The 12942-nt window shown below is 40.6% G+C and overlaps 1 protein-coding gene across 2 annotated transcripts in view; it reads right to left on the minus strand.

The window, feature by feature from the left end:
• Cdnf (cerebral dopamine neurotrophic factor) overlaps window positions 1–12942 on the minus strand; it is an 89208-nt gene that overhangs the window by 71184 nt on the left and 5082 nt on the right. The window contains exons 2-4 of one of the 2 annotated variants that reach the window (XR_011365596.1): window positions 11794–11921; window positions 9112–9253; window positions 2960–5251 (exon numbers count right to left, since the gene is read on the minus strand). Coding sequence is in view for 1 of the 2 variants with exons in the window: in XM_069990400.1 (XP_069846501.1) it covers window positions 5073–5251; window positions 9112–9253; window positions 11794–11921 (449 nt within the window). In the remaining variant the exon portion in view is untranslated. Of the gene's footprint in view, window positions 1–2704; window positions 5252–9111; window positions 9254–11793; window positions 11922–12942 lie in introns of those variants that run through there. The other variant, XM_069990400.1, reaches the window with a different exon arrangement.

A 12942-nucleotide genomic window follows, 5' to 3' on the forward strand; every position in this document is an offset into this window, starting at 1 on the left:
TGGTAGAGCATCTGCCTTGCATGCATGAGGCCCTGGGTTCGATTCCTCAGCACCACATAAGCAAAAAGAAAAAAAGCCGGATGTGGCGCTGTGGCTCAAGTGGTAGAGTGCTAGCCTTGAGCTGAAGAGCTGAGGGACAGCGCCCAGGCCCAGAGTTCAGGCCCCACAACCGGACCCAAAAAAAAAAAAAAAGAGGCTGTTCCTACCTCTAACGAAGAAAGGCAGGGATTTGAGCCTGAGATTCTTGGACAAGGAAAACTGCACTGTATGGCAGGGTTTGTTTGTGGCCTCAAAACTAGTTCCCCTTCTTCAATTAAAAAAAATCCAGTTTTAGTTGGACAGCAAATGTTTTAGACCATAAGTTGTTATTTCCTTGCAGGGAAGTTGGCCTGTAGTTAAGTGGTGGTGCGTCAGGTGGGCTGGTGAAGAGCCTAGGACTGGGAGGGAGTGGACGGAGCACAGAGGACACAATGGCAGACCTGCGGTGCTTTCTCCCTTCTGGAAGAAGGGCTTTCAGTCGCCACCTTGATTTATGGGATCAGAATGAAACCTGCCACTAAGATGTGAAGGGAGGGCTGGGAAGGTGGCTCAGTGGTAGAGTGCTTGTCTTGTATGCATGAGGCCCTGGGTTCGATTCCTCAGTACCACGTAAGTAGAAAAAACTGGAAGTGGCGCTGTGGTTCAAGAGGTAGAGCGCTAGCCTTGAGCTGAAGAGCTGAGGGACAACACCCAGGCCTAGAGTTCAGGCCTCACAACCGACAAAAAACAAAAACAGAAACCAAACCAAAACAAAACAAAAGATGTGAAGGGAAAGATTGGAGCTGGGTCTGTGATCACTTCATGGCACTGCCAGATTTACTTTGGACTGCTTATTTGTGAACTTCTCCTATATGAAAGAACAAAATTGTTCGTAGCAGGGCTTAGACTCAGGACCTCGAACTCCCTCAACTTGCTCTTTTGCTGTGCCTCTACCACTTGAGTCACACCTTCAACCTGGCATTTTGCCGTTTATTTTGGAGACGGTCTCAATGACTTTTCTGCTGACTTCAGAACATGATCTTCCAGCTCTCAGCCTTTGGAGTAGCTAGTAGTATAGGAAAAAAAAAACTGGCTAAGAACACACTCTTGTGTTTCTTCATTTTGTTGTTATATTCATCTCTGCCAAATCTTAACTAAGACTGGCACAGGGAAAAAAATTATACATATGACCATATAAGATTACACTAAGCGAAATGAACTCCAAGGTGTGAGCACAAGAAGTTTGTCTTTGTTGTTGTTGTGTTTAATGTACTCTGTGATTTGTTTTGTTTCTGTTATGTGCTCTTCCCCCTATGGTATATCATCTGTTGTCACTGTATTTGATTTTGGTATCCTGGTATTGTATATATGTTTATTTGAATTAGGGAAGGGAAAGGGAACAACAGAATGGAGAGACAAACGACAAGGGGGAAACCAATGCAATAGCAATATACACAAGACAATATGTTGGAGATGATATGTACAACTTGTGGGGGGTAAAGGGTCGGGGTGGAAGGGAGGGAAAGTAGGAGAAAAATGAGGGAAGGGGTAACAAGGTTGACAAGTTACCTTACTTATGTAACTGTAACCCCTTTGTACATCACCTTGACAATAATAATAATAATAATAAACTATGTCAGTCACAGGATGCATGGCCTAGGCTTTTGTTAGAAATGCAGATGCTCAGAGCTGGGAATATAGTTCAGAGGTAGGACACTTATGTGTATAAGGCCCTGGGATTGGTCCTCAGCACTGCCAGAAAATAAATGTAAACACAAAACCCATCAACTTAGAAACATAGACACTGAGGTCCTGCCCCAGACTCCTGTAATCAGAACCTGTAATGTAATACTCCTTCCTCATTCATCCCCTGGATTTGTGTGCCCAGCTTGTGAAGCTGCAGAAGACTGATAGAAACTCTTTTATGAAAGATCAGAATAAACACCATTGATTTGGACAACTGCTGAGGCATACTCCTATTACCTAGATTGAGAACCTGAAAAAAATGACATAGAAATAGGATCCAATTTTGAGATCTGTCAGCAAACATTGTTTCAAATAAATTTCATGATGGTAAGTTCAAAGTACCAATGTAAAAACAAGTAGAGAGTTTATTTTTTAATTTAAACTGAGCTTTTTAAAAATATGATTCAATCTGAGCACCAGTAGTTCACACTTGTAATTCTAAGCTATTCAAGGAACTGAGATCAGAAAATCAAAGTTTGAAGCCAATCTGGGCAAAAAAATTATTGGGGAGGGGGGAGGGGTCTGGTCGTGAGGCCTGAACTCTGGGCCTGGGCGCTGTCCCTCAGCTCTTCAGCTCAAGGCTAGCGCTCTACCACTTGAGCCACAGCACCACTTCTGGCTTTCTTCTTTTTGCTTATGTGGTACTGAGGAATCGAACCCAGGGCCTCATGCATGCAAGGCAAGCACTCTACCACTGAGCCACCTTCCCAGCCCACCTTATATCCAATAACCAGCAAAAAAAAAAAAAAAAAAAAAAAAAAAAAAAAAAAACAAACATAAATAGTGCTGGTGGCTCTCAACTGTAATCCTAGCTACTCAGGAGGCTGAGATCTGAGAATCAAAGTTTGAAGCCAATCTGGGCAATATATATATATATATATATATATATATATATATATATATTTTGAGACTCTTATCTCCAATAACCACCAAAAACCAGAAGCAGTTAGGGGCTGGTGGCTCTCAACTATAATCCTAGCTACTCAGGAGGCTGAGATTTAAGGATCACAATTCAAAGCCAGCCTGGGCAGGAAAGTCCATGAGACTCTTATCTACAATTAATTACTAGAAAACTGGAAGTGGAGATGTGGCTCAAAATGGTAGAGTGATAGTCTTGAGCACAAAAGCTCAGGGACTGACCCTGAGTTCAAGCTCCTACAACTGACAACACACACACACACACACACACACACACAGAAAAACACAAGCATAGGTATGGCTCAAGTGTTAGAATACAAGGCTTGAGTGGAAAAATAAAGCAAGGACAGCATGAGGCCCAGAGTTCAAATTTCAGTACTGGCATACACACAAAAAAAGACTTAATTCAAACCAAATTACATTCTTTATACATAATGATTATGCTGCCAAAATCCAGAAATAATAAGCACTTTGGGCCATTCAGTACACCAAAGCTTCTATTCTCCTCTTTCAGTTACATAATACACAAATCTCACCAAGAACCACTAGGCTCATACATTCATTTGTGTCCTAACTGGCCTGCTGAAAATTCAGCATTTAAAAGTGAACCTTAATGGTGTAACATTGATCAAGATGCCCTATATTCATAAGCTGCGTTGAATGGCAATTTGCTTTGTATGACTACTTAAAGAGAATAATAATAAAAAAGCGCACCTTAGCTAGGTGCCACTCAAGTAGTAAAGTGCTAGCTAGCCTTGAGCAAAACATCAAAGAGGCTTAGCTAAGGAACCCAGCTTGTGAGTTCAAGCCCCAGGACTGGCACACAAAAAAGAGAAGGAAATCTTATAGTTTCAATGCATACTTACAGTCTGAAATTTTTCTTTTTTCCTCAAATGGATTTTCAGCCAGCAGATTTTTTTTCTGATAGTACTAGGGTTTGAACTCAGCACTTCAAGACGCTATATCATGAATGCACTTTTTGTTCTGGTTATTTCTCAGATAGATAGGGTCTTACTTTTTTGTCTGAGCCAGCCAGGACTGTCATCCTCCTATTAATATCTTCCCCATGTAGCTGAGGTGTCAGGTACCTATCACCACATCAGCTTTTTCTGTTGAGATGGAGTAATACAAACTTTTTGGTCAGGCTAGCTTTGAACAAGTATCCTATCTCCCCACGTTCTTAAAATTACAGGCTCAAGCTATTATGCCTGGGTTAAATATGAATCTTTAAACAAAGAAGATATTTTGACTCAACTAATTTTCGGTAATTTCCAGTCATTTACACAGCAGTTTTCAGATATAACTTATATACAATCAGAGGTCCAGGTCTTACTAGATGAGTGTGCTTGTCACATTCATTAGCACCCCAATCTAGATATAAGCCACACTATCATCTAGAAAGTTCCAAGAAAATATAGCTCTTGAGTGCCTCCATCCACGAGGCTTCCTACTTCTCTATGGCCAGAAAATGGAGAAGCATATGCAATGTCCTGAGTTCCATCCCCACCACCACACACCCACATAAAAGATAAAAAGTGTAAAGCAGGAGGAGGCTACAATGCTTGATAAGAAATGTACTCATTATCTTGCCCATGTAATTGTAACCCCTCTGTATAGTATTTTCACAATTAAAAAAAAGTGTAAAGCAATGATAACACTGATAAAACAGCACTGAAAAACCACAAATCTCCATGTTGTCTGCATGTTTTTGAGACATTTTAATCCTCTAACACCTTGTGTAATGCTGTATGATAATGGATAGCCTAAGCTTGGTTCATCTGCCAATGCAAGTATGGTTACAAACACTGGCTAACCTTGAATGGGTGCTTGATCTGGTTTCTCTAAGTAGATTCAAGCAGGTTTTCTTGAGGAGGAAAACAGTAACTTCCGTTGACCCTACCCTACTATTCTGAGAGCAAAGAAACCCAGAATAGATATTTTTACAGTCAAAAAAGAAAAAGGAAAGAATACGTTGATTATGTTAGATCATTATTAGGGTTAGAGTTGTATATTAGACAAGCTGTTGTTTCTTTTCTCCTAGTTCAATGTATTTGATTTTAAACTCGTATACAAAAACACCCCATGTGGGCACACTCTTTGCTCTTAAAATCAGCTTATCTCAGCAGTATTCAACAGTTCTGTTTTCCCAGTTTTAGAAGATCAGCAAGAAGCATCAGGTGAAAGGCACTTGCGGGCTTTGGCTCACTACAAACGTGAGATGCCAGTAAAATTCTCAAGTTTAGTCAGAGACAAAATTCTGAGGTAATACTTATAAAGACAAAAAGGTCTGACACCCAACACAATGCAGTTCCAGGATACCCTGGAACTGGTCCACAGGTTTGAGCATCATTTTCTCCCTAATTTACGCCACAGTGTGCTGGTGTCCATGGTTAGAGCTCTGATTGGGGATACGCCACTTGGTATTTGGGGGCCAATTCTTTGATGAGATTCACGTAGTCGGCTTTTTCTGCACAGGCCCTGCACTCTTCACCCCAGCCATGCAGAATCCGCTTCAGCTCTGCTACTCTCATCTTCCACAGATCCACAGACGCCAAGTCCAAAGTCTTTTCTAAGTGCCAAAAAAATAAAAGCACTGTTACAATAACAACACAAAACAAAACCAAGAAACCTTGTGAAACACTTAGAAAGGCACATGGTGCTGACTCCCATAAAAATCCAATATGGAAACAGTTCCAGCTTTCATAGGATCCGAGGCAAGGAAAACGTACCCCCTATCTGTGGGTTCTCTATTCTCAAAAGCAACCAGCCATGGACCAAATCATGGAGTCTGAATTGAACAGGATTTGTCTTGTTCTTGTCATTATTGCCTAGACAACACAGTATAATAACTGCTTGCATTACATGTTGGATGAGGTTTTGTTTTGTTTTGTTTTGTCCCTCAGCTCTTCAGCTCAAGGCTAGCGCTCTACCTCTTGAGTCACAGCACCACTTCCGGCTTTTTCTGTTAATGTGGTGCTGAGGAATGGAACTCAGGGCCTCATGCATGCAAGGCAAGCACTCTACCACTGAGCCAACCTCCCAGCCCTGGATGAGGTATTTTAAGTAGTCTGGAGATGACTTAAAGGATCTGGTAGGATGTGTGTAAGTTCTATGCAAATGAAATGCCATTTTGCCTAGTGAGTTGGTTGAGTATCTGGAACTTTGGGATCTGCAGGAGGTCCTGGAACCAAATTCTCTCCCTTCCAGTATGCCAAGGAAAACTGTATAGAGTTATGATGATGATTTGGGTTTCTCTCTTAAGAGAGTACCTTGCTTCAAAACAAGGGCCTTCAGGGCTCTCCTATTAGCACCCCTAAACAAATAGCACTGTATCCTAACTACTGCTCCTAAGGTTGAAAAGACAGTAATTCATTAGAAGCAGTATTTTTAGTTTGACCTCCCTAGTGACTAACTGAAAGCCATAGGTCATAATTTGCCAGCAGTAATGGTTTACTTTTTTTTTTTGAAGATGAAGAGACTCTTTTTTTTTTGGGGGGGGGTCCGGTCATGGGGCCTGAACTCTGGGCCTGGGCGCTGTTCCTCAGCTCTTCAGCTCAAAGCTAGCACTCTACCACTTGAGCCATAGCGCCACTTCTGACTTTTTTTTCTGGTCATGTGGTGCTGAGGAATGGAACTCAGGGCCTCATGCATGCAAGGCAAGCGCTCTACCACTGAGCCACCTTCCCAGCCCCATGGTTTACTTTTTTATATATAAATTTTGTCTTATGTGTGGTTTGGGAGAGATAGGGGAGAATAATGAAGGGAAGATGCTGATCAAGATGCATTGTACTCATAAACTAACATGTTAGATGGAAATTTTTGTACAACTACTCAAAGCTAATAACAATAATATTGATCCTCATTAAGACAGATGAGCTCAGTAGTCTTCTGTAAAAATGGGAGGAAAAGCTAGTAGCTCACGCCTGTAATTCTAGCTGCTTAGGAGACTGAGATCTGAAGATCATAGTTCCAAGCCAGTCCAGGCAGGAAAGTGCCTGAGACTTTTATCTCGAAGTAAGCACCAGAAAAAGCTGGAAATCAAGATGTGGGCTCAAGTGGTAGAGCATCAGACTTGAGCAAGAAAAGCTGAAGGATAGCACTCAGGCCCTGAGTTCAAGCCCAAAACCAGTACATAAAAAAAAAGAAGAGGAAAGCCAAGCCTATGAATAAAATCAGGAACATGGTCACCGATCCTCAATTGTGTGGGATTGCTGGGTGAACTCTCCTAATGTCCCATCTGACAGGGACTCCTGAGTTATCCCAGCTTTGATGTTGCAGCCCTTTGTGGAATACCTGCTTCTTAATGCCAGTGATTCAGTTCCAGCCAACCTGACCCTAAATCCCTGCTTTAATACTTGTCACCAACATCCACCTGCCTAGCAAGAACACTCTTTCTCTGCTTACACATTATCTGCAGAGAATATCAAGAATCACCTATTTCTCTATTGCTACATCCTAAAACAGGAAATCAAAAAGTAAGCTTATCTACAATATGATCATTACTTCTCTAGCAGAAAGATGTGATTTTCCTCCTTTGAAGCATTCTCCTTTGCCCCGCTTTCATTACCAAGTCTACCTGTAACCATGTATCCCATACAATGTTCAAGTTCACTTCTTAAGCCATTAGTGCCAGCCAGGACTTTTCTGGCTGGACCTCCATTTAAAAGTGCTTGCCCTTTTGTTTTTTTCCTTTGCAAAGCAGAACACAACATTTTAAAACATTAAAAATTGAATCGTTAAGTGAGTTGTCAAAAAAAATTCCAGTAAGTGTGCTCTAATTTAAAAGCTAAATTTGGAAGATTTTTTTTTAACTTGGAGGGCCAATGAAATGAAACTCTGTGTTCTAGAGAACTCTTACATTTTTATAATGATCTTGAGAACTGAGTATTAACCAATGCCACTCTTACCTTGCATGTGAATTTGGGGGTTAATTTTACAGACTATCTTTCAAAACAGGAAATTTTATACTAAAAAATCAACATCCCCAGCATACAGGCCTCGTTCAATCTTCTGCCAAAAGTAAGCTGAGATGCATTTAAAACTATCGATCTAGTCAAGAAAAGTAGTTGAAGAGGAAAAATACTCTCTTGCAAATACCAGCAGTTTCCTTGATTTTTTTTCTAGCAAATGTAGTTTCACAATTAAACTTTAAAAAGACAACACCCCTATGATATCCTAAAACTACAAGAAAATGGTCACCAAAAACAATATATGTTCATGGCTCCCCAAGGGCCTCTAGTGGCCAGTGTTGTCACAAAAAATATGAGTAAGTATTCATTTTTCTCAATAATATCTGCTTCCTTTGACCCTTCTTTCAGGAGCCTGGTAAGATCCTGTTTATACATTGATTTTCAAATAAACTTATCGACTAAAAGAACCAGCACAGGTGTGTCACTTTGTAAATATTGTTTCTATAGATGTGGAGTCAGTGATTCCTGCTTCTACTTCATTTCTTTGACGCCAATAAAAAGAGACTCTTACCCATAATAACCACCCTGGGTGTTAGGGCCTGGCGTGGCATATGTGGAGAAATAGGTTGTCTTTAGTAACTTAAACCTATTTCAAGTTTGCCACATGTAATAGGATGTATACATATATCACACAGCCACGTTGGGAAATATGACTGACTAAGGAAGTCAGGATTGGCTGGATGTTCATTACTTGGGTAGTTTATAGTAGTATGCTGGGTATGTAACATAAAACAATGACTTAAGCAAAAGAAGCAAGTCTCTGTTGATGGAAGTTCCATTGTTGGGACACTGAGGGGAAAGAAAAACCTGGCCTTTTATCATATCTGTTCTATCTACTCAGAGGACTGGCCCAGATACAAATTCTCAGTGTAAGAATAGATCAATGTGGACTTTATAAGGCCAAGGATGATGTTTTAAATAGGGCATCTCTTGCCTTGCTATCTATTTTAGGTACCTTTGACAAGCTGTTTTATCAGACAAAACCTTATTTGATATGACTAACCTATTTCCTAAAATTTATAGCAGGCAGAATGTTAACTAGGAAGAAAAAAAGCAGTCATATTTATAACCTCCAAGTCCTACTAACCTCTTTGAATAGATGCCACTTTTTTTCATAGGTTACCAGGAGCTAAGTCATCATTTGTGGAGGCTCTCCTTATATTCTGGAAATTTCCTGGGCATATATGGCTGATGTTGCCTTGGTGAATTAGCTTAAACTTTGCTGTCTAAGTTGGCAGTTTAACCTACTGTTGATTATGCATTAGGTTGTTGATTATTGAGCTGTTTATTTCCCTTCCTTAAAAAAAACTCACATGGCACTGGGTACAGAAGCCATTCCCAGAGTGGAAGAGAATTCCTTTCCTTCTAACCCTGACCTTCTAGATAACACGGCGGCATGTTTTAAAGTGTGACAATACATTAGATGTATTGGAAAAAAAGATCCTTGGCTCTGTTATACCATATTTCAGCTCACAGATCTGGCTGTCCATCTTCTTCAGCTTCTCACAAATTTTCCCTGCCGGCATGTGCACACTCATGGGACGTGTGACTTCGCTTAGGATCTTGGTGGCTGCATCCTTTGTGGCTCCTAGATAATAACACTGAGGGAGAATGAAGAGAATTTAGTGTCCTGGGCAATGAAAAAAAAAAGTATGAAATGAACTGGCTGTAAATTCCAGCTACTCAGGAGGCTGAGAGCTAAGGATTGAAGTTCAAAGCCAGCCTGGACAAGAAAGTCTGTGAGATTCCAAGTAACTAGCAAAAGTCACTGGTAGAGTGCCAGCCTTGAGTGTAAAAACCAAACGAAAGTGAGAGAGAGAGAAGAAAATAAAGAAAGAAGGAAGGGAGGGAGGGAGGGAGGAAGGAAGGAAGAGAAATATAGATAAATAATTGGAGAAAAGGGAGAAGAGAGGTTAGCCTAATTTTCATGGTCCAGTTACTTAATTTTAAACCCAACTGATTAAGACAACAGAAGGCAATGAGTCTATCCTCATGTCTATCCTAATTAGAAGTTCCCTACACGTAGTTCACAGAAGGGTGAGAAGAGCTCACACTTAGGAAGCGTTTTCTCTGTGGCCAGGTTGCTCCTATTGCTTGGAAAGCCTTAGCTGATGTATTTATCACAGCAATTCTGTGAAGCAAATGATCCACAAGTTGTACTCAAGATGACTAAAGGTCACCCAGCCAGCAAGGAGAAGAGGCAGAATGATAAAAATCCTAAAGTTTTGGCTCTCTGATGGACCTTTTCCATCATGCAATATTGCCTTTCAAGCTGCCTGACTTCTGCATTTTACATATGAAAATATCAAACACCTTAACTCAAGATAAATTACAAGTGTTTTGCCACGTGTCAGTGGGAAGCAGTCAATAATGCAAATTTAGCTACCAAATTCAACATGACCTTTTTGGTCCTGTTACATTGCACATAGCAAACTTTCAGCCTAGGGAAGAAGAGGAGGAATGGGAGAGGGAGTCTGAAATGTCTTTAGCAATATAAAACACTTCGTTAAAGCAAAGCATCTTTTTTTCTGGTCCTGGGGCTTGAACTCTGGGCCTGAGCTCTGTCCCTGAGTTGCTTTTGCTCAAGGCTATTTCTCTACCACTTGAGTCATAGCACCACTTCCTGCTTTTTTGGGGTAGTTTATTGGAGATAAGAGTCTCACAGACTTCCCTGCCTGGGCTAGCTTTAAACTGATCCTCAGATCTCAACCTCCTGAGTAGCTAGGATTACTGGCATGAACCACCAATGCCTGGCTCCAAACCATCTTTTAAGCTAAGGAAACACCATCTAAATGTCATTACAAGAAAATACAAGCAAATCACTGTAGCTCATGGCTGTAATATTGTCAGAAATCTGAGATGAGGGATATTAAGATTCTGGTCCAGCTCAGGGACAAAAGTTCAGACAACTTTGTCTTAATGGAAGAAACTAGGTGCGATTCTGTGTGCTGTCATGGCAGCTACAGCAGGAAGCATAAAATAGGAGGATCACAGTCCATACACATACCTGGGCAAAACATGAGACCCTATCTCAAAATAATAACCTGTGCAAAACAAACTAGAAGAGGGGCTCAAGTAAAAGAGCACCTGCCTAGCAAGCAGGAGATGTTAAATTCAAACTGCAGTACCACACACACACACACACACACACATACACACACAACTATATATATATATATATATATGAAACTTAACATGTAATATAATTTATGTATACTTCATATATCTATAGTATATGAACTATATATTATAAGTGATAATATAGTGTTTTGATAACTAATTGTCTTGGTAAGAAACATCTACCCACTTTTAATTCAAGACAGTAAATTCTTATTAACAATTCAGTTTTACAATCTCACATTTAATTGGTTGTTTACTCAGAAAGCAAAATGAAAATGAATTATGAAAGTATCACAACTACATTTCCCTGGATGACTGACTTCTTATTGTCTTCAAGGAACGTGCTTGAGCCAGTGACACATGCCTGTAATCCTAGGTATTACTTGGGAGGCTGAGAATAAGAAGACTATGGTTCCAAGATGGCAGAAAAATCCATGGGACTCCACGTTGAAGAAGTGACACTGCATGTGATGATACTTGCCTCTCATCCCAGAAGCAATGAGGAACATAAAATAAACAAATCAGGTTACTGACCTGTCAAGCCGAAAGCAAGACCCTATTGCAAAAATAACAGGGCCACACATGTGGCTGAAGTGGTAGAGTGCCTGCCCAACAAGCATAAGTCACTGAGTTCAAAACCCCATACTGCAACATAGAAAAGAAAAAGATAAGAAACACACATAAGGGCTGGGAAGGTAGCTCAGTGGTAGAGCGCTTGCCTTGCATGCATGAGGCCCTGGGTTCGATTCCTCAGCACCACATAAGCAAAAAGAAAAAAGCCGGAAGTGGTGCTATGGCTTAAGTGGTAGAGCACTAGCCTTGAGCTGAAGAGCTGAGGGACAGCACCCAGGCCCAGAGTTCAGGCCCCACAACCGGACCCCCCCCCAAAAAAAAACCCCAAAACACACACACATAAAGCAAGCACATAAGTAGAAGGGTGTCAAGTACACGGTAAGACATTAAATTATTAGTGGTTTTCTTTAAACACACAGGAAAAATAAATGATAGAATTGGACCATACCAGACGATTTTCTTTTCCTTTGGCATCCAAGCAAAAGCTGATCAGTTCTTTTTCTATGGTGTCCGGCGTAAAGTTAACTTCACTGATAATTAAGGAGTTGTAGAACCGGTTTAAGAATTCTTTACATACTAGAAGGAATAAAGAAATACATTTGCAGGTATAACCCTCTATCCACTTCTGTATATAACCCAAAGAGCAAGTGTAAAAAAAAATAGGTAGGTTTTAATCATTGAGACAATAGACTCAAATGCTATGATCTGGAGCCTGTTACTAAAGCCATGGACACTTTGCATGAGCTTATGAGTCAATCAATCTTTGGAACCAAGCTCCACCTAAAAGGAGAGCTTTTCTACAAACTCTACACATCATCCCAGCTATTGGATATCATAAATAGGAGGATCATAGTCCAGTTGGCCCAGGACAAAACACTAAATTCTATTGGAAAAATAAGTAAAAAGGATGGGGCAGGGAGGAATTAGGTCAAATAGGAGAATACCAGCTTAGCAAGTGTGAAGTCTGGAGCCCAAAACCTGGTACCACAAAAAGAAGTTGTAAAGAATATGAACAGTGTAAAATTTATATAGATTCAAGGTCACAAAACAGATACTTTATTTTATGTTTTTATGTACACAATAATAGTACAAGTTCTTTAAAAAAATGTAAAAGGGCTAGGTGCCAGTGGCTCATGCCTATAATCCTAGCTACTCAGGAGGTTAAGATCTGAGCATCAACGTTCAAAGCCAGCCTGGACAGGAAAGTCCATGAGACTCTTATCTCGAATTCATCACCAAAAAGCTAAAAGTGAAGCTGTCGCTAAAGTAGTAGAATTCTACTCTTATGAACAAATGCTCAGGGACAATGCTCAGGCCCTGAGTTGAAACCCCAGGACCTCCCCCACACACACACACACACAATTCATGAGAAGTACACATTTAACTTTTGGTTTGTTGCTTCCTCTGAAAATAGTAGTTGGGTCAAGGAAAAAGAATTACCTACACCTAGGGCTGGGAAGGTGGCTCAGTGGAAGAGCGCTTACCTTGCATGCCTGAGGCCCTGGGTTTGATTCCTCAGCACCATATAAGAAAAAAGAAAAAAGCCGGAAGTGGCGCTGTGGCTCAAGTGGTAGAGTGCTAGCCTTGAGCTGAAGAG

The sequence above is a fragment of the Dipodomys merriami genome, unplaced genomic scaffold, assembly GCF_024711535.1.
Source record: "Dipodomys merriami isolate MVZ:Mamm:240054 unplaced genomic scaffold, mDipMer1.0.p SCAF_4, whole genome shotgun sequence".
Taxonomy (NCBI): domain Eukaryota; kingdom Metazoa; phylum Chordata; class Mammalia; order Rodentia; family Heteromyidae; genus Dipodomys; species Dipodomys merriami.